This window comes from Podarcis vaucheri (genome assembly GCF_965113315.1).
Source record: "Podarcis vaucheri genome assembly, chromosome: 4".
Taxonomy (NCBI): Eukaryota; Metazoa; Chordata; class Lepidosauria; order Squamata; family Lacertidae; genus Podarcis; species Podarcis vaucheri.
Genome location: NC_138762.1, coordinates 2913992 through 2935743, shown reverse-complemented (window position 1 = coordinate 2935743; position 21752 = coordinate 2913992). Strand labels below are relative to the sequence as shown.

At 47.7% G+C, this 21752-nt stretch overlaps 3 protein-coding genes and 1 long non-coding RNA gene across 4 annotated transcripts in view; 3 read left to right on the top strand and 1 right to left on the bottom strand.

The window, feature by feature from the left end:
* LOC309531548 (zinc finger protein 397-like) overlaps nucleotides 1-5061 on the top strand; it is a gene marked incomplete at its 3' end in the record, with an annotated part of 156039 nt that extends 150978 nt beyond the window's left edge. The window contains exons 2-5 of the mRNA XM_082221139.1: nucleotides 2438-2945; nucleotides 3148-3229; nucleotides 4550-4787; nucleotides 5049-5061. Coding sequence (XP_082077265.1) covers nucleotides 2529-2945; nucleotides 3148-3229; nucleotides 4550-4787; nucleotides 5049-5061 — 750 coding nt within the window. The 5' untranslated portion in view covers nucleotides 2438-2528. The remainder of the gene's footprint in view (nucleotides 1-2437; nucleotides 2946-3147; nucleotides 3230-4549; nucleotides 4788-5048) is intronic.
* Nucleotides 1-20011, top strand: part of LOC309530623 — a 29620-nt gene extending 9609 nt beyond the window's left edge. Inside the window, exon 2 of the long non-coding RNA XR_014218780.1 lies at nucleotides 18866-20011. This is a non-coding gene — a long non-coding RNA (uncharacterized lncRNA). The remainder of the gene's footprint in view (nucleotides 1-18865) is intronic.
* Nucleotides 1-21752, bottom strand: part of LOC309530282 (uncharacterized protein) — a 487095-nt gene that overhangs the window by 236775 nt on the left and 228568 nt on the right. The gene's annotated exons all lie outside the window — the stretch shown is intronic.
* The window catches only part of LOC309530302 (uncharacterized protein), a 218749-nt gene that overhangs the window by 82480 nt on the left and 114517 nt on the right, over nucleotides 1-21752 (top strand). The window lies entirely within an intron of this gene.

The following is a 21752-nucleotide window of genomic DNA, read 5'->3' as shown; positions in this document are numbered from 1 at the left end:
GTCTCCTCTCTCTCTCTCTGGGATCTGGTGAGTCTCCTCTCTCTCTCTCTGGGATCTGGTGAGTCTCCTCTCTCTCTCTCTGGGATCTGGTGAGTCTCCTCTCTCTCTCTCTGGGATCTGGTGGGGGTCCCAGGGCTGCAGCAGGGGAGGGGGCCTGGGGGGCCTGATCAGGGAGGAGAGGGTCCTGCCAGGGAGGGGCCAGGTCTGTCACGCTCTCCTTCCTGCAGATCAGAGGGTCCCAAACTCATTTGACCCTCCGCCCCCCCCTTCAGAAAAGATCTCCCTTCTTCAAACAAAGGAGTCCCTGGGACTTTAACTCTGTGTGACGTCGCTCAGCCTCATTGCACAACAGAGGAAACACCTGCAAATGGTTTTCCAAAGCTGGACGAGGAGGTGGACTAGCCCCCCCCCCAAAAAAAAGGGTGGGAGAGGAAGGCCAGGAGTAAAGAGAGGGATCCCAGCCCAGAGTCTGGCTGCTGCATTGGGGACCAGTTTCCCAGTCGTCTCCCAGGGCAGCTCCCCACGGAGGCCACTGCAGCAATCCCCTCGCACCCAGAGCAGGGCATCCCAGGACCACATCCTCTCTCTCCCAAAGGGATTGTTGCTGGAAAACCAGCCGGAAATGGGCGCTGCTACTCACTGAGCCTCCAGGGACCTTGGGATCAATGGCTGTGTGTGTGTTAAGCTATCTAATTGAATAATAATAATAAAAAACCCGCCTAAATTTCAAGGGAGGTGTCTTTGGCACAACTCACTTGGCACTCAGCAGGTTGTACCTCAGAGCAAAGAAAAAGGGACCCCACCCAGGAGTCTGTCTGGAGAGCGGCAGAGAGTCCAAGTGCAAAGGATTGTTGCTGGCAAAGCAGCCGGAAATGGGCGCTGCTACTCACTGAGCCTCCAGGGACCTTGGCATCAATGGCTGTGTGTGTGTAAAGCCATCTACCTCTCTTTTAAATCAGAACGAGTGAAGGCGGTGAAGGTCCTTTGTGAGTGCCTGGAGGCAGTTGGAGGATGGATGGCGGCTAACAGATTGAGGTTGAATCCTGACAAGACAGAAGTACTGTTTTTGGGGGACAGGAGGTGAGCAGGTGTGGAGGATTCCCTGGTCCTGAATGGGGTAACGGTGCCCCTGAAGGACCAGGTGCGCAGCCTGGGAGTCATTTTGGACTCACAGCTGTCCATGGAGGCACAGGTTAACTCTGTGTCCAGGGCAGCTGTCTACCAGCTCCACCTGGTACGCAGGCTAAGACCCTACCTGCCCGCGGACTGTCTCGCCAGAGTGGTGCATGCTCTAGTTATCTCACGCTTGGACTACTGCAACACGCTCTACGTGGGGCTACCTTTGAAGGTGACCCGGAAACTACAACTAATCCAGAATGCGGCAGCTAGACTGGTGACTGGGAGCGGCCGCCGAGACCATATAACACTGGTCTTGAAAGACCTACATTGGCTCCCATTACGTTTCCGAGCACAATTCAAAGTGTTGGTGCTGACCTTTAAAGCCCTAAATGGCCTCTGTCCAGTATATCTGAAGGAGTGTCTCCTCCCCCATCGTTCTGCCCGGACACTGAGGTCCAGCTCCGAGGGCCTTCTGGCGGTTCCCTCACTGCAAGAGGCCAAGTTACAGGGAACCAGGCAGAGGGCCTTTTCGGTAGTGGCGCCCGCCCTGTGGAACGCCCTCCCATCAGATGTCAAAGCGATAAACATCTACCTGACATTCAGAAGACATCTGAAGGCAGCCCTGTTCAGGGAAGTTTTTAATATGTGACATTTTAGTGTATCTTTCATCTTTGTTGGAAGCCGCCCAGAGTGGCTGGGGAAACCCAGCCAGATGGGCGGGGTACAAATAATAAATTATTATTATTATTATTACTAATACTAAATTACCCACCTAAATTTCAAGGGAGGTGTCTTTGGCCACATCCACTTGGCCCTCAGGGGTTGGCCAGATACATTCCTGGCCCTCGGAGCAAAGAAAAAGGGACCCCACCCCAGGAGTCTGTCTTGAGAGCGGCAGAGAGTCCAAGTGCAAGAAAAGGAGACAGAAGCAGGGGAGTGGGGGTGGGGGGAGAACAACTCCTGAGGACCCCCAGGTGAGGACCCCCACTAGAGCCAAGCATCCATTATTCACAAGATACAAATGACTCCCTTGTCTGTCAGTTCTGACTTCATGCATTGACTGGAAGGCAGCAGAAACCAGACTGATTCACCTCACATTAATCCGTTCAGTTGCCTCCACATTTTGCATTGCTAGAAGGCTAGAGACATATTTCTTCTCCTCCTACTCTTCTTTCCCCCCAAAAAAGATAGCTCATGGACTGGAATGTGGTGCAGTCCAGCCCTAGATCCCAGCAAGACTCATCCATGCTTGCTCAGGGAATCTTTTTCTTCTACTGACCTACAAATTCTGTAACAGAACAATGTATTTGCTTTGTAGGATTTGCTAGAGCTTCTCATTTAGACGGGCAGAACTTGGCAGAAGACCAAAGGGTTCCTTCCGATCTCTCAGAGGCTTCCTGAGAGCACAGATGGATGAGCAAGACTCAGCTGGCCCTGGAACAGGAAGAGGCCATGACATCCAAACTGGGAGCAGTGGGGGGTTCTGGGAAAATTTTGTGCAGAAGATCCTGGGTGAGGAGGACACCCTCCGCTCAGAGGTGCAGAGCCAGCAGGTGAGACAGTTCTGCTTCCAGGAGGCCAAAGGACCCCGAGAGGTTTGCAGCCGACTCTACCACCTTGGCCGTCAGTGGCTGAAGCCAGAAAGGCACACGAAAGCTGAGATGCTGGACCTGGTGATCTTGGAGCAGTTCCTGGCTGTCCTTCCACCAGAGATGGAGAGCTGGGTGAGGGAATGCGGAGCGGAGACCAGTTCCCAGGCGGTGGCCCTGTCCGAAGGTTTCCTCCTGAGTCAGGCAGAGGAGAGAAAGCAGGCAGAGAGAAAGCAGGTGAGAGAGACTTTCCTCTGGATACTCCCAAGGGGCTCCAAACAGGATGGAGAACATCCCATAATGCTCTACTTTTGGCCCATCTGTTTTCTGGGAAGGCATCCATGGAATGAGATCTAACACCCTGAATGTTTTTGTTTTTCTCATTCTTTTACTAATATTTCTCCCCATTCTCTGTTTTGAATCCTTGTTTCTTTTTCAGGGAACGGAACTCTTTGCAGAAATGGACCTGGATTCCTGTGAGGCAGAGAGGCCTCCGTTGGACACCAGAGAGAGGCCACTGGGTAAGGAGGAAGGTGGCTCTTCTCCATTTGGTCTTGTTCTGTTGGTTTTCCAGCTCATCTGAGGGTTCTTTGTCACGGCTAAAAATTGGCAGCTGTTTCTTTAATGCTTAAAAAGCTGGGTCAGCATGAGTGAGCGGCCTGCACCGGGTTGTATATATAGAGTGAGAAATGTTAGTTTGGTTTGGGTTGGTTGGTTGGTGAAACCTGGTAGTGTTGATGTGTGTGTGAGATTTTGACCAGCTTCGGCCCATCTGAAGCTGATACAGGCTTTTCTTATCTTGAGCCCAAGCAGAGTAGTCCAGACAGCAGAAGGATAAGCAGTATGTGGCACATTCTCAACTTTATTTCCACTCTGTGCTGAGAGAATACAAACATGCATCTTGCCTCTGTGAGAGCAGAGAAGCAACCTGTCTCTCTAACAAAGAAACCGAGAGAAGAGTGAAAAACAGCAAACCAGTGTATGTCACATCCAGTCTCCCATTCCTGTGGGAATCCAACAGTAACTTGGACTGTGGAATGCAAAACAATGTCTTGTGACATACATTCGCTGCTCAGTGAGGAAGCAGAAACCAACAGTGTGTACAGTTGGTCAGTCGCTTTTGTGTACAGTTGGTCAGTCGCTTTTGCAGAAAGGCTTTTAAGAATAAAAGCGGAAAGCACTCTGCAAGGATACTCTTTTTGTGGACTCTTTATGCCAACAAGGGTCCGAGGACCAGGCTGAGGCAACAAAGGGAGGTCAGAACCCTTCTTTTTTTTTTACAAACACTGACAGGTTATGGGCCCAGTGTTTCTGAGCTTGTGCAGAGTGCAAAACGACTGACAGCATCTGAGCAGGGAGCTGGTGAGTCCTGGTGGTGTATGGAGCCAGTGGCTGTGCGTTGGAGCAGTTGGTGGCAAGCTGTAACTGTCTGCAGTGACGCTGGGGCAGCTAGGATCTGAGGATCAGGAAAGCACTCAGCATCGGCTACTGGAACAGTCTGAACTCCTAGAGGACCACAGTAGGCGACTCACAGAGCAGCTACACCAGTACTCTGCAAGGATACTCTTCTCGTGGACTCTTTTATGCCAACAGAACCTTTTTTTTTTTTACAAACACTGATATTCTTTTCATCTTGTTTTGCGGGGAGACAGTTGGAAGCAAGGGTCCAGAGGAGGGGAGATGGGTTTTTGCACATCTAACATATGAAATGGGCACAAACCTCCAAATGCTCTCAGCAAGTAAGGCTTTCTGAAAGGCCCATCTGTTGTTAGAGATGCCCTGTTTCCCCTGTGAGAGAAGCAGGCACTCCTGGCGTCCTGTTTACATTTTTTCTCTTGCAGGTGACAGAATGATGCCAGCAAAACCTCCTGATCCGCCTCTTCATGGGGGCAGAAGGGAAGCAGCGGCTGCGGAACCAGATCAGGTCAGGGGAAGCTGTCTTGTGGGGACAGAGGCTGAGGGATGGAGCAATGTCATGGACTGGTTGGGCACAGAGGAATGGTGGGAGGAAGCAGCTGGGGAACCAGGAAGGGAAGACATCTTAGAGACCAAGGAGTGGAGGTGGAAGAAGAATAAGTGGTCAGAGGGAGAAGAGGGAGAAGCCTGGGAAGAGGAGATGTCAGAAGCTAAAGGGCTAACAGGGCTTAGTGAGCTGGGAGACACTGTGGCAGAATGCAGTGCAGAATCAGAGGCAGAAGAGGAAGGAGGCGAGTGGGAGAGGGAAGTCGAGAGGCAGAGGTGAGTCAGGAGAAGGAGGAGCCATCGGTGGCTCCCTCTCCTTCTGCCAGAAGCCACCCTCCCTGCTTGTCTCTCAGAGCCAGGAAACCCCCTGCGTTGCAGGAATCTCTGCTAGATTATGCAAATTTACAGACCCTCTGGGAATGAGCTGCTTTTCTCATGAGGCCCGAAACTCAGCCAAGTCTGTGAATATCGTGTTCTTGCTAAGAAAGTGTGAACTCCAGCTGTGTACTGTGGGATTTCCTACCCATAGAACTCTGACACCAGCCTTCTGAATTTTGCCAGTAGGATTCATCTGTAGTTGCAGTTTTCATGGAATCCTGGAGTTGAAAGGAACCCCAAGGGTCATCAAGTCCAACCCCCTGCGTTGCTAGATCATCCAAGACAGATGGCCATCCAAAATTGTTGTTGTTGTTTAGTCGTGTCCGACTCTTCGTGACCCCATGGACCAGAGCACGCCAGGCACTCCTGTCTTCCACTGCCTCCCACAGTTTGGTCAGACTCATGTTTGTAGCTTCGAGAACACTGTCCAACCATCTCATTCTCTGTCGTCCCCTTCTCCTTGTACCCTCCATCTTTCCCAACAACAGGGTCTTTTCCAGGGAGTCCTCTCTTCTCATGAGGTGGCCAAAGTATTGGAGCCTCAGCTTCACGATCTGTCCTTCCAGTGAGCACTCAGGGCTGATTTCCTTCAGAATGGAGAGGTTTGATCTTCTTGCAGTCCATGGGACTCTCAAGAGTTTCCTCCAGCACCATAACTCAAAAGCATCAATTCTTTGGCGATCAGCCTTCTTTATGGTCCGGCTCTCACTTCCATACCTCACTGCTGGGAAGACCGTGGCTTTAACTCTACGGACCTTTGTTGGTAAGGTGATGTCTCTGCTTTTTAAGATGCTGTCTAGGTATGTCATCACCTTTCTCCCAAGGAGCAGGCGTCTTTTAATTTTGTGACTGCTGTCACCATCTGCAGTGATCATGGAGCCCAAGAAAGTAAAAGTTCTTACTGCTTCCATTTCTTCCCCTTCTATTTGCCAGGAGGTGATGGGACCAGTGGCCATGATATTCGCTTTTCTGATGTTGAGCTTCAGACCATATTTTGTGCTCTCCTCTTTCACCCTCATTAAAAGGTTCTTTAATTCCTCCTCACTTTCTGCCATCAAGGTTGTGTCATCTGCATATCTGAGGTTGTTGATATTTCTTCCGGCGATCTTAATTCCGGCTTGGGATTCATCCAGCCCAGCCTTTTGCATGATGAATTCTGCATATAAGTTAAATAAGCAGGGGGACAATATACAGCCTTGTACTCCTTTCCCAATTTTGAACCAATCAGTTGTTCCATATCCAGTTCTAACTGTAGATGAGGTGATCAGGCACTCCCATTTCTTTAAGAACTTGCCATAGTTTGCTGTGGTCGACACAGTCAAAGGCTTTTGCATAGTCAATGAAGCAGAAGTAGGTGTCTTTCTGGAACTCTCTAGCTTTCTCCATAATCCAGCGCATGTTTGCAATTTGGTCCCTGGTTCCTCTGCCTCTTCTAAATCCAGCTTGCACTTCTGGGAGTTCTCGGTCCACATACTGCTTGAGCCTGCCTTGTAGAATTTTAAGCATAACCTTGCTAGCGTGTGAAATGAGTGCAATTGTGCGGTAGTTGGAGCATTCTTTGGCACTGCCCTTCTTTGGGATTGGGATGTAGACTGATCTTCTGCAATCCTCTGGCCACTGCTGAGTTTTCCAAATTTGCTGGCATATGGAGCGTAGCACCTTAACAGCAACATCTTTTAAAAATTTAAATAGTTCAGCTGGAATATCATCACTTCCACTGGCCTTGTTATTAGCAGTGCTTTCTAAGGCCCATTGGACTTCACTCTCCAGGATGTCTGGCTCAAGGTCAGCAACCACACTACCTGGGGTGTACGAGACATCCATTTCTTTCTGGTATAGTTCCTCTGTGTATTCTTGCCACCTCTTCTTGATGTCTTCTGCTTCTGTTAGGTCCTTACCCCCTGTGCGTAAGTAACGCAGCCATGCGACTAGAATTGAAGATCGCATCTGTCAGAGCTGCTTCAAGATCCTAGCTCACAGAGGATCACGCTAGCCAGCGGTCACTTTGTAAAAGTCTTTATTGAGTTACAGTTTCCATTCTCAAGCTGCTGCGTGCAGCTCTACGTCTTATGGGTTAGACCGGCGAAGCTCTGTCTGAGTCCCCGCCTCCTGTACACCAACTTAATATCCTAGCCTTACTCCACCTTTTCCGCCTGACCGTTCTTCTCTGGGTCCCTCTGCCCCCCGTGGTCTCTTCCTTCCGGGACTCTTCTGACGCTGACCCCCCCGGACCCTTCTGTCTCCTTGCGGCGGGCTTTAGGACCTGGCTCCCTTTCCGGGCTGCTTAGTGTGCCGCCTTCCTGTGCATTTGAACTTGGCGCGCGCGCCCAACCTTCCACTTTCCACTTGACCGTTGCTTCGCTCTCCGATGGAGGTGTGGCCACTCCTGACTCATGCCCTCCCCCCTGCGGCGAGCCGCCGGATCCCGATGCCTGGCTCCCTTCCTCCCCACTGCGCTCTGTTGGGGACGTTGGCCCCGATTTCCAACTGCTGCTCTCTGAACCCCCTTTTGTCCCTTCCTCCTGGGGTGTCCCCCTAAGCTCCCCCCTTGCTCTGGTCACTGGCGCTCCTTTCTGTGAATCTTCTGATTCACTGGAAAGACTTGGAGATCTCGGGTCGTCGTCATCGCTCATCTTTCCTTCAGACTCCTCCCCCTCGCTCTCTGTTTCCTCCCTTGCCCTCGCCTCTGCTCCTGAACCCCTGACAGCATCCTTAGAAACTTGTCTGTGGAAGCAAGTCTTCAATTATTGGTTATCATTGTGGCATAGATTAACAGACCATTACAGGGGTACCCCGCAAGACGAATGCCTCGCAAGACGGAAAACCCGCAAGACGAAAAGGTTTTCTGTTTTGGAGGCACTTCGCAAGACGAATTTCCCTATGGGCTTGCATCACAAGACGAAAGCCCATAGGGAAATGCTGGCAGTCGGGAGCAAAGACTTTCGCCCACAGCCGGCCTTCAGAAGGCTCCCCCCCCGCCTGCCTTCCCCCCGCCTGCCTTCCCCCCGCCTGCCCCGGGCGATCTTAAAATGCTGGCAGGCGGGAGCGAAGCGTTCGCTGCCGACCCCCAGCATTTTAAAATCTCCCCGCGTCCCGGGAAGGTTTTAAAATGCTGGGGGTCGGCAGCGCTTTGCTCCCGACCCCCAGCATTTTAAAACGCTGTTCCGAAGTGGGGAGGGGGGGCGGGGACACCTGCCCCAGCCGCCCCACTTCGGAACGCTGTTCCGAAACGGGGCGGGGGGCGGGGACACCTTCTGAAGGCGGGCAGGGGGCGAAAGTCTTTGTCCCCCCTGCCTGCCTTCCCAGGGGCTTTTAAATCGCCCCGGACAGCGGAGAAGTCCTCCGCTGTCCGGGGCTATTTTAAAATGCCGCCCGCCAGCATTTTAAGATCGCCCCGGTCAGCGGAGAAGTCCTCCGCTGTCCCAGGGTTTTTTAAAATGCTGGGGGTGGGAAGAAAAGCCCTTGTCCCCCCCCCCAGCCTTCAGAAGAGGTCCGGGGACAGACTGTCCCCGGACCTGGTCTGAAGGCGGTTTCCCTAGGAACGCATTAATTGATTTTCAATGCATTCCTATGGGAAACCGTGCATCGCAAGACGAAAAAACCGCAAGACGAAGAGACTTGCGGAACGAATTGATTTCGTCTTGCGAGGCACCACTGTACCTTGTCCAATGCTTATGGCGAGATGAATTCTCCAGCCTTTGGACTAGTAGAATTCACGCCAAACTCCTGAGTTATGGAATCTCTCCCTTAGATTCCTTAAAACTAGATCAAATTACTGCTCAAAGACTGATCCGCCAAAGACTGGATGACATCGATTTACAGCGAAATTATACGCTGGGGGGAGGTGTTTGTTCGCCCCAGAACATTGGTATCACTTTAACTTACTGTGTTCCATCATACCTCTCCTCCCTTTCGACTGTTGCCCATAGGCTGGCCTTCACCAAAGCGAGGTTTAATGTTTTTCCCTCCAATGTCCTGAGACATAGATTCTCAAAGGGCCAAGCCTCCGCCATGTGCGAATGTGATAAGGAGACGCCGGAGTCGCTTCAGCACATTATGTTCACTTGCCCCTTATTCAATGTGCCACGGGCAAATTTGTTGGGATCAATCATACAGAAACTAGAGGGTACCCCACCAAAATTCCACCTTGCCCAAATCTTGCAGGATAAGGATACCCACACGACCCTGAAAGTGGCTAGGTTCCTGGTCGCTGTCCTTACCCAAAAGCGTTGCCAAGGAGCACCACAAGCTAATTAAGGCGTAGTATGCCAGTCCATCTTATAGTATTTTACTGTTATAGTAGTGTTTTAGCGGCTCTTTTTTCCCACGTGCACAAGCGGTTATTTATGTCTTGTTTTTATCTGTATGGGCCTATGGCCGTAATAAACTATTATTATTATTATTATAGGTCCTTACCACTTTTGTCTTTTATTATGGTAATCTTTGTACGAAATGTTCCTTTCATATCTCCAATTTTCTTGAACAGATCTCTGGTTTTTCCCATTCTATTGTTTTCCTCTATTTCTTTGCATTGCTCGTTTAAGAAGGCCTTCTTGTCTCTCCTTGCTATTCTTTGGAAATCTGCATTCAGTTTCCTGTATCTTTCACTATCTCCCTTGCATTTTGCTTGCCTTCTCTCCCCCGCTATTTGTAAGGCCTCGTTGGACAGCCACTTTGCTTTCTTGCATTTCCTTTTCATTGGGATGGTTTTAGTTGCTGCCTCTTGTATAATGTTATGAGCCTCCATCCATAGTTCTTCAGGCACTCTATCCACCAAATCTAAATCCTTAAACCTGTTCCTCACTTCCACTATGTATTCATAAGGGATTTGGGATTTGATTTAGATTGTATCTTACCGGCCCAGTGGTTTTTCCTACTTCCTTCAGTTTAAGCTTGAATTTTGCTATAAGAAGCTGATGATCTGAGCCACAGTCAGCTCCAGGTCTTGTTTTTGCTGACTGTATAGAGCTTCTCCATCTTTGGCTGCAGAGAATATAATCAATCTGATTTTGATGCTGCCCATCTGGTGATGTCCATGTGTAGAGTCGTCTGTTGTGTTGTTGGAAAAGAGTGTTTGTGATGACCAGCTTGTTCTCTTGGCAGAACTCTATTAGCCTTTGCCCTGCTTCGTTTTGAACTCCAAGGCCAAACTTGCCAGTTGTTCCTTTTATCTCTTGACTCCCTACTTTAGCATTCCAATCCCCTATAATGAGAAGAACATCCTTCTTTGGTATCACTTCTATAAGATGTTGTAAGTCTTCATAGAACTGGTCAATTTCAGTTTCTTCAGCACCAGTAGTTGGTGCATAAACTTGGATTACTGTGATGTTAAAAGGTCTGCCTTGTATTCGTATCGAGATCATTCTATCATGTCAGTCCTCAGGGAATGTGCAGGCGACCTTGGAACGGACAGCTCACGGAAGAACCCCGACCAAACCCAAGAGGAGGCGTGTAGTGGTGATAGGGGATTCCCTACTGAGGGGAACAGAAGCAGTGATCTGTGGGCCTGACAAGATGTCTCGGGAAGTGTGCTGTCTCCCCGGGGCTAAGATCCAAGATGTAACTGAACAACTGCAAGGAATCATAAAACCCACTGACAAATACCCCTTCCTCTTGGTTCATGTGGGAACCAATGACACTGCAAGCAATAGCCTCCAGAAGATCAAAAGAGACTACGAGGCTCTCGGCAGGAAATTGAAGCAACTAAATGCACAAATTGTCATCTCGTCTGTCCTCCCAGTTGAACGACGTGGCCCAGGGAGAGAGGGGAAAATAGTGGAAGTGAACAGCTGGCTTCGCAAATGGTGTAAACAGGAACGGTTTGGATTCTTAGATCACGGACTGCAGTTTCTTGAAGATGGACTTCTGGCAAGTGATGGGCTGCACCTCACAACGGTTGGGAGAAATGTTTTTGCCAAAAATCTCAGAAACCTCATCAGGAGGGCTTTAAACTGACTAATGTGGGGGAGGGAGACAGTGCTCCTGAAGCTAGGAGTCTATCAAGCATACTAGGACTCAATTTCTTGACTTTAAGAAAGCCGACTTCATAAAACTTAGGGAAGTGCTGGGTGAGATCCCATGGACAACAATACTAAAAGGAAAGGGAGTTCATGATGGCTGGGAATTTGTTAAGAGGGAGATAGTAAAAGCACAACGTCAGGCAATACCAATGAGACGGAAACATGGAAGGTGCCTAAAGAAGCCAGGGTGGCTATCTAAAGAACTTTTAACTGAGTTAAGATTAAAAAAGGATGTGTACAAAAAATGGAAAAGGGGGGAAACCACCAAAGAGGAATTCAAACAAATAGCCAGCACGTGTAGACACAAAGTCAGAAAAGCTAAAGCACAGAATGAACTCAGGCTTGCTAGAGAGGTTAAAAGCAACAAAAAAGGCTTTTATGGGTATGTTCGTAGCAAAAGGAAGAACAAAGAAACAGTGGGGTCACTCAGAGGAGAAGATGGTGAAATGCAAACAGGGGACACAGAAAGGGCTGAACTCCTCAATGCCTTCTTTGCCTCAGTCTTCTCCGATAAAGAAAACAATGCCCGACCTGAAGAATTTGGAGCAAATGATTCAGCAGAGGAAACACAGCCCAGAATAACTAAGGAGATAGTACAAGAATACTTGGCTAGTTTAGATGTATTCAAGTCTCCAGGGCCAGATGAACTGCATCCAAGAGTATTAAAAGAACTGGCAGATGTGATCTCAGAACCACTGGCAGTCATCTTTGAGAATTCCTGGAGAACAGGCGAAGTCCCGGCAGACTGGAGGAGGGCAAATGTTGTCCCTATTTTCAAAAAGGGGAAAAGAGAGGACCCAAATAATTACTGCCCAGTCAGTCTGACATCAATAGCAGGGAAGATTCTGGAGCAGATCATTAAGCAAACAGTCTGTGAGCACCTAGAAAGGAATGCTGTGATCACCAATAGTCAGCATGGATTTCTGAAAAATAAGTCATGTCAGACTAACCTGATCTCATTTTTTGACAGAATTACAAGCCTGGTAGATGAAGGGAACGCAGTGGATGTAGCCTACCTTGATTTCAGCAAGGCATTTGACAAGGTGCCCCATGATATTCTTGTAAAGAAGCTGGTAAAATGTGGTCTTGACTATGCTACCACTCAGTGGATTTGTAACTGGCTGACTGACCGAACCCAAAGGGTGCTCATCAATGGTTCCTCTTCATCGTGGAGAAGAGTGACTAGTGGGGTGCCACAGGGTTCTGTCTTGGGCCCGGTCTTATTCAACATCTTTATCAACGACTTGGATGATGGACTCAAGGGCATCCTGATCAAATTTGCAGATGACACCAAACTGGGAGGGGTGGCTAACACCCCAGAGGACAGGATCACACTTCAAAACGACCTTGACAGATTAGAGAACTGGGCAAAAACAAACAAGATGAATTTTAACAGGGAGAAATGTAAAGTATTGCACTTGGGCAAAAAAAATGAGAGGCACAAATACAAGATGGGTGACACCTGGCTTGAGAGCAGTACATGTGAAAAGGATCTAGGAGTCTTGGTTGACCACAAACTTGACATGAGCCAACAGTGTGACGCGGCAGCTAAAAAAGCCAATGCAATTCTGGGCTGCATCAATAGGAGTATAGCATCTAGATCAAGGGAAGTAATAGTGCCACTGTATTCTGCTCTGGTCAGACCCCACCTGGAGTACTGTGTCCAGTTCTGGGCACCACAGTTCAAGAAGGACACTGACAAACTGGAACGTGTTCAGAGGAGGGCAACCAAAATGGTCAAAGGCCTGGAAACAATGCCTTATGAGGAACGGCTAAGGGAGCTGGGCATGTTTAGTCTGGAGAAGAGGAGGTTAAGGGGTGATATGATAGCCATGTTCAAATATATAAAAGGATGTCACATAGAGGAGGGAGAAAGGTTGTTTTCTGCTGCTCCAGAGAAGCGGACACGGAGCAATGGATCCAAACTACAAGAAAGAAGATTCCACCTAAACATTAGGAAGAACTTCCTGACAGTAAGAGCTTTTCGACAGTGGAATTTGCTGCCAAGGAGTGTGGTGGAGTCTCCTACTTTGGAGGTCTTTAAGCAGAGGCTTGACAACCATATGTCAGGAGTGCTCTGATGGTGTTTCCTGCTTGGCAGGGGGTTGGACTCGATGGCCCTTGTGGTCTCTTCCAACTCTATGATTCTATGATTCTATGATCATTTTTGAGATTGCATCCTAGTACAGCTTTTGCCACTCTTTTGTTGACTCTAAGGGTCACTCCATTTCTTTTACAGGATTCTTGCCCACAGTAGTAGATGTGATGGTCATCCGAACTGAATTCGCCCATTCCCATCCATTTTAGTTCACTGATGCCCAGGATGTCAATATTTATTCTTGCCATCTCATTTTTGACCACATCCAACTTACCAAGGTTCATGGTTCTTACATTCCAGGTTCCTATGCAATATTTTTCTTTACAGCATTGGACTTTCCTTTCGCTTCCAGGCATATCCGCAACTGAGCGTCCTTTCGGCTTTGGCCCAGCCGCTTCATCAGCTCTGAATCTACTTGTACTTGTCCTCCGCTCTTCCTCAGTAGCATGTTGGACGCCTTCCGACCTGAGGGGCTCATCTTCCAGCGTCATAACTTTTATATGCCTGTTGTCTTTGTCCATGGAGTTTTCTTGGCAGGGATACTGGAGTGGCTTACCAGTTCCTGCTCCAGGTGGATCACGTTTGGTCAAAACTCTCCACTATGACCTGTCCATCTTGGGTGGCCCTGCACCGCATAGCTCTTTCTCCACTTCTGTTCATTTTAGTCTTAGAAGTCCTGGCGAACAAAATAAGGTCAAAGGCAGAGATAAAAGGGATTAAAATAGGATTTAAAGAGTATAAGTTAAAAGCGTACGCGGACGATTTGATGTTATCCCTAGAAGAGCCACAAGAAAGCATGGGTAAAGCATTGGAGATATTGGAGGAGTACGGTAAACTCTCGGGCTTCAAGCTGAACAAAATTAAAACAAAAATGCTGACGAAGAACCTGAGAAATGATGCGAAAGAAAGATTAGAATCCCAATATGGAAGCCAAAAAAATAAAATATTTAGGAATTTGGCTTACACCCAAAAATATAAATTTAATTGAAGATAACAATACAGCAACATGGAACAAAGTGAAAAAAGATATGGATGTCTGGAACAGGGTGAATCTCTCGTGGCTGGGCAGGATGGAAGCAATAAAAATGAACATACTCCCTAAGATGTTGTTCCTATTTCAAAATATACCAGTTATTAGAGGACCCAAACTATTTAAGGATTGGCAGAAAACTCTTTCAAGATTCATATGGCAGGGAAGAAGGCCAAGGATTAGATTCAAATTACTTACAGACCGAAAGGAGAGAGGAGGATTGGCAGTACCAAATTTAAAATTATACTATGAAGCGGCCTGCCTCTGTTGGGTCAAAGACTGGATAACTCTAGAGAACACGGACTTACTAGACCTAGAAGGGGCGGACAACAGGTTCAGCTGGCATGCCTACCTTTGGTCAAATAAAGAAAAAGCACATAAAAGATTCTCGAGTCATATTATCAGAGGCCCCTTGTATGAAGTCTGGGGAAAAAATAAGAAACTGCTAGAACAGAGAACACCTTGGTGGCTATCCCCAACAGACATCTTATCAATCAAAAAAGTAAACCTGGAAGAGCGAAAACTGACATATGAAGATCTACTGGTAAGATCCCAAGATAACTGGAGGTTAAGACCATATGAAGAATTAAAGGAGAGGCTGTCAGGCTGGCTACAGTACCATCAGATAAATGCAAAATGGTCAGAGGATAAGAAAATTGGAATGAACGAAAAGAAGTCCAAATTTCAGATTGAAATAATTGAAAGCAAATCCAAAATATTATCTAAGATGTACAACATACTATTGGAATGGGAAACGAAAGACGAAGAAATTAAGGAAGTTATGGCCAAGTGGGCAAGGGATTTGGGGCATAATATAGAATATGAAAAATGGTCAAAACTGTGGAATGAGGGAATAAAATTCACGGCAAGCGCTGCAATTAGAGAAAACCTAGAAAAGATGATACATAGATGGTACTTAACACCAGAAAAATTAGGTAGAATGTATAAAACTGTAAATAAGACCTGTTGGAAATGTAAAACAAAAGAAGGCAATTTTATACATATGTAGTGGACATGCGAGGAAATAAAAAAATTTTGGGACCAGATATATATAGAGTTAAAAAAGATACTTAGATATACATTTCCCAAAAACCCAGAGGCCTTCCTACTAGGGATGGTCGGGAAAGAAATTCAAGAAAAAGATAAAACTCTATTCCAATATTCAACAGCAGCGGCCAGAATTTTAATCGCTCAAAATTGGAAAAGCACAAACCTCCCAACGGTGAAGGAGTGGCAGTTAAAACTATACGACTTTATTGAATTGGCAAGAATGACACAAAGAATTAGAAATCAAAAAAATACAAAGTTAAAAGAAGATTGGAATAAATTCATGGTTTATTTTGAAAGTAACTTTAAAGACTTACCAACTACAGCGGGTTTGTTATAAAACTCCCGATGTATAAACTAGAAACAAACACCAGCGGTAAAAATGAAATTGCTAAACGTAAAACCTGAAATCAGTAGGGAAGGAAGTCGATGTTTTATGTTTTATGATGTAATTTTTTTTGTCTTTTTTTTTTTAGTGTTTTTTGCCCTTTTCATCTTCTTTCTTTTTCTTCTCTCTTTTTTATCCTTTTTTTTTCTCTTAGCACTAAAGAGCTGTGCTATTTTGATGAATGTATTTGTCTCTTTTTGCGTGTATGTTTTTTTTTCTTCTTTTTTTCTATTTTCTTTTCCTTATGTACAAAAGAAATTCAATAAAAAGTATTTAAAAAAACAAAAAACTCTCCACTATGACCTGTCCATCTTGGGTGGCCCTGCACCGCATAGCTCATAGCTTTTCTGAGTTATTCAAGCCCCTTCGCCATTGCAAGGCAGTGATCCATGAAGGGGCCATCCAAAATAGGCTTATCTTATTTCTAGACTGATCACTGAATGCAAAAATTGGTTTCTAAGCAGTGGACAAATGAGAACAAATAGTGGCCTGGATTCACCTAACCAGCGCCATCCACTGGAAAATGGAGCCTGCCCCCCATTCCTCCCCTCCCCCTCTCCATGCCCCCATGAACCCCTTGAATTTGGCCCTAGGGCATTGGGAGGGAACCTCCCCAGAACAACTCACGAGGAGAGGAGAAAGTGGATCCTTCCATCGGGGAAACTGGAATGCTTGCATAGGCAGAGTGACTTGAAAACCACAAGTTGGAGTGCCACCTATTTGCACAAAGACGGATACCCATAATTAAAAGGCAGAATAAAATAAGCATCCATAAATAAAATGTGCAGCTAGCAATCCTATTGAAACAACACCGCAACCCAGCCAGATGGGCGGGGTATAAATAATAAATTATTATTATTATTATTATTATTATTATTATTATTATTATTATTATTATTTACAGGAAGGAAACAACAGAGCATTGTGTAGCAGATCATATTTCTGCTGTCTCAGAGGAGGACATTTCCCTTTTTCTTTTAGGGTCCAGTCTGCTTGGAAGATGTCACCATTCGTTTCACGGACGAGGAGTGGGCGTTCCTGGATCCTGACCAGAGAGCTCTGCATAAGGACGTCATGGAGGAGACTCGTGGGATCGTGGCCTCTCTTGGTAAGGCTCCCTGTGGGATCATCATATCAGCCTGGAAATTCAAAACATACCTCTATGGAACCAACCTCATATATTTTCACAGAGCTCAACAGCGCCCCCTATAACACCTGGGAACCTAACACCCCCACAATAAACAGTAACTTACCGTTTTTTCTTTGAACAATCTTCCTCAAATTATTCCTTTTCCTACCACGATCAGGCTGGTCTGAACTGCCCAGGCCATCTTCAATGTCAGCTTCAGAATTGTTAGGAAAGATAAGTTGTGAGCTTTAGAGCTTACAGGGTTAACAGCTCAGAGTGTCCTGCATCTGGGGAGGAGCTTTCTCAACATCCGGGAAAGCTGTTTCTTCGTTCTTTCTGACTTTCGTTTTCTGCTGAGACATGGAAGACGCAACGTCTGCATCTTCCGATAGTTTATCTTGCTGTACATACAATAAAGCTTTCTAATTTAGAGGAACAGCAGTGTATTGGACTCTGAGTTCTGCAAGCTCACATACACAAGCAGTACTCGCTGTGCCGCTCTGATACAAGTCCAGGAAATGTGGAGCTTCAGGTTTTCTGTTTTTGTTTTTGCTCCTGTCAGTCTTGGGTTGACCAAAGTAACGACTGACAATGGAGATGGAGGGGATGCCATGGTTGGGCCAAACATAATTCATCCCAGATAGCTGTGGAAACGTTCCGGACACCACATACCGTATTTTGCGCCCCATAAGACGCTCCGGCCCATAGGACGCACCTAGTTTTTTGGGGGGGAAATAAAGAAAAAAAATTATTTCCCCCCCCAGGTGCGGGGCTGGAAGAACCAGCTCAGGGAACAGTGGGAAGGCACGCTCTGCCTCCCCGCTGTCCCCCGAGCTTGTGGGGCTGGCGATGGGGAGAAGTGTGCTGATCCCGCGACTGCAGGCAGCTCTGCGCCGCCATCCCGAGCGGGGCGGGACTTAGCACCCCACTCGGGATGGCGGCGCAGATCTGCCTGCTGTCCCGGGACTGCAGCCAGCTTTGCGCAACCCTCGGAGCCGGTCTCCCGAGGGTTGCGCAGAGCTTCCTGAAGCCTGGAGAGCGAGAGGGGTCGGTGCGCACCGACCCCTCTCGCTCTCCAAGCTTCAGCGAAAGCCTGCATTCGCCCCATAGGACGCACCCAGATTTCCCCTTCATTTTTGGAGGGGGAAAAGTGCGTCCTATAGGGCGAAAAATACGGTACATAGCTTCAGGTTTTCTGGTTTTGTATTTGCTCCTGTCAGTCTTGGGCTGATCAAAAACATTAGGAAGAACTTCCCGACAGTAATGAAAGAACTTTTATGAAGGAGTATTTATTAGAACAGCAGTCCTAACCATTGGCAACCTTTAGCTTTAATTACGGCCTTACAATGCCTTCCCATGATATGAACCAAGTTTTTAGTACTGCAGCTGTAATAAAGTGAAACCAAGATTAAATTATTGCCTCTGTTAATTGGACTTTATTGCTGGGTTGCTTCTGACTAACAAGTTTCTTTAGTTGGCTCCATAGATTTCTGATTGGGTTAAAGTTTGGGCTATTCCCAGGCCATTCCGGCAGTGAAATATCTTTATCTTGAAAGCACCTTTTGCACACAGCAGCAACATGACATGGAGCGGAATCCTGTTGAAGTATAAAATAGAATATATATATGTTTGTGTGTGTAATGTTTCCAAGGGGTTGCTCGAGAGCAAGCAGGCTTAGCTGTGAAGCCTTGCTTTTGCTGCCAAAATAAACCTTATCCATCCGGAGCCCCACTCTCCCGTGGCTGGCTCAGTCGTTGGCAGAATCCGTGAGTGGGCGGTTCCTAAACTTTCCCCAGCAAAGCAGCTTCTTGACTCCCAGTCTGCACCTCCCCTCTCTGCGCGGATGCTTTCTGCGCAAGGAGGGTGTGGGTAACAGAGGACCCCTCTCCTCCCCACTTTGCCCAGGCAAGTTGTCCTGGCACTGTCTTGCCTCTTCCGACTCCTGCAGCGCCGCTCCACTGGAGGTGTCTTTATTCTCCTCCGTTGAAGAGGAGCTGCTTCTGTGAAGTCTCTCAGCCCCACTCACCTCACAGAGTGTTTGTGAGGTGAGTGGGGCTGAGAGACTTCAAAGAAGTGTGACTGGCCCAAGGTCACCAAGAGGCAAGGTCCAGCCCATGGTTGATGAAGCAATATGAAGGCAGTCCATAAAAGTTGAAGCTGGGTGCAGGGCAGGGTTCAGGCAGCGACTGACAACCACCAACGTTGCTCCCGCAACTTGGGACTGGGGCTGGCTGGCTTTTATATGTCCCAAGGCATAGGGTGGCCCTGATCCTCAGGTGACTCGCTTCTCCTGGCCTGGAGGCGAGCACTCCTCCTGCAGGAACTTAGTTCCCTCTGCCTCTCTGCCCTGAGTCTCTGCAGCTCAGGAGAGGCTGGAGGGTTACCGGACATAGAGGCAACCCCAGCTTCCTCTGACGGGGCTGAGAGTGGAGCACCTGCAGGCAATGGGTCCTCCATCACCTCAGGAGCCAGAGCAGACTCAGCTGGTGCCTGCACCTGAGGATCCAGCACAGGTGAGGACCCTTCAGGCTCATGCCCCAACCCTGGCTCAGCTGCTTCTGGAGGTGGGGAATCCTGTGCAGGTTGGGATTCCTTAGGTTCAGCATCTGAATCTGCATCCCAGGCTATCACACCCGGAAGCAAAGTCTCATTGCGCTTTCCTTTACTTAAGCTGAATTCAGTGCGCTGTCTGAGCTTTGCAGGGAATTGGAATTCTATATTTGTTTGGTTCAAGAAATCTGCAGGGATTGTTGTTTGCCAGTCGCGGTGTGGGAGGACAATCAACCCTGTCTGAAGCTGGCAGAGTCTGGGCAGTTTAAGGCCAGAACCAAACACCTAGACATCCGTTTCCAGAATGTGTGTCAGAGTATCCAGTTAGGCTTGGGGAGATTGCAGTACTGTTCAAGCCAGAAGAACCTGGCAGATGGGGTCATGAAACCTTTGAGCTTTCAGCATTATGGGGAGTTCTGTAAAGGTCTGTGTTTGGGGTAAGTGGTGAAACTTACGAGCCCCCAGCAGTGCAGGACGAGAGGGGGTGTGATGGGGAATCGGAGCTTACAGGGTTAACAGCTCAGAACCCATTGTCCTGCCTGTTCTGGGGAGGAGCTGTCTCCAACTTCTGGAGAAGCTGTTTTTTTGTTCTGTCTGACTTTCGCTTTTGCTGCCAAGCAAGGAAGCAAGATAACTGCTGTCTCGGAAGGTTTGTTTATTTTTACTGTTCTGCTGTAAATAAAGCTGCTAGTTTAGAACAACAGCATGTGGACTCTTTATCTTCTGCAAGCTTATACACTAAGCGGCTTGCGCTGTGCACACTCCGCTACAAGTCCAGAAAGCTGAATGGAACACAGGGAAGTGTGCCAGACTCCACAACACTTTGCACCTCCAAGGAGTCTTCACCCAACTGGTGGATCAGACCCTTCTTGATGTAAATATGGTGAACCAGTTCCATCTTCCACAACGGTTTGCCTTAGCCTTTGTACTGGAACAGCTAGTGACCACATCTGCGCAGATCATCCTGGTGTTTGGACTCTGACCAAACTTCTCACAGGAAAAACTTCCACTGCTTCCAACACAGCAGTGCCACCTGCTGGTTGCAGTGATGGTTGGGATGACGTGGCAGCCAACTCCCCTTGCTCCTCCTGCTTTGGAGATTTCACCCCCTGAACAGGAAACACCCCCCTCGTGCACTCTTCCTCCAAAAACCTCCCTTTTGTGGAGCTTTCGGTTTCAGGAACACATCCCTGCATGGTCTGGGATACTGTTTCAGCTTTCCCCGGGGTGTAACTTCTGGCAGTCTGCTCAGCAGCCCCCGCCATCTTGAAGTGTCCATCATGTGATGCAGCTTTAAGTCCTAGTACACCAGTCACCTAAAATTGCTGATGTGTTAACCAAGCTAAATCTGATGGATGCTAATCCTGTAGACACACCAATGACGACAGGTTATCAGGTAGATGACACTGAAGGAGCATTTTCGGGCACTACACTGTACAGAAGTGTGGTAGGCAAACTAAATTTCATTGCCAGATGTTCAAGACATCACATTGCAGTTAGCTGTAACTTGCTAAGCAGACAAGTCAACAATCCTACATGTTAAGGATTGGAAAGCTCTGAAACACATAGCACACTATTTGAAAGGCACTATGCATTACAGACTGACATTTAACAATCAGAAGTCTGGTGGTCTTGAGATATTTGCTGATGCGAGTTTTGGAAGTGACACTGCAGACGGGAAAATCACATCTGGAGTTTGCTATATGTACAACCAGGGTCTATTTGATTGATCGTGTATGAAGCAAACAACAGTAGTTTAAGTTCTTGTGAAGCTGAACTGAATGCATTGTTTTATTCACTTGTGGATTGTGAATGGTTGCAGGGGCGCCGACTTATAAAAAATATTGGGGGAGCCCGCGAAAGCTCACGAATAATAAATAAGCTCATGAATATGCAGATAAAGTGGCGGCGCCTCCTCGTGAGCGAATAGGGGAGAGCGTGCTGTGCCTATTAATCAGCTCCGAAGGAAATTGGGTGGAGCTTTTGCTCGGGAGGGAGGGCAGGAGGCATGCAGCCCGACCCTGTGCATTTTGGGCTGGGGGAGGGGCGGCGGCGGCGCTCTGCTGGAGGGGTGCCCGAGATTATTGGGGGGGCAAAGCCCCCCCAAACGAATTTTTGAGGGGGCTCGGGCCCCCTCAGGCCCCATGGAGTCGGCGCCTATGAATGGTTGTTACAGTTGTGTAAAGACATGAGAATTCCTGTCAAATGTCCAATTCAGATTATGACTTCTGAAGGTTGTAAGCAAAGCACGAAGCACTTGCAATTGAAGCTGCAACATACTAGAGAATGTGTTGAGAAAGGACTCGTAACGGTGTCCTACATGCCAGGTAATGAAATTCCTGATGATTTATTGTCCAAGGTTGTTCCGAAGGATCAACACTGTACCTATGTACAGAAATTGGGTTTGTACTGATAATGTACTGACACGCTGCCCAGTGGTGT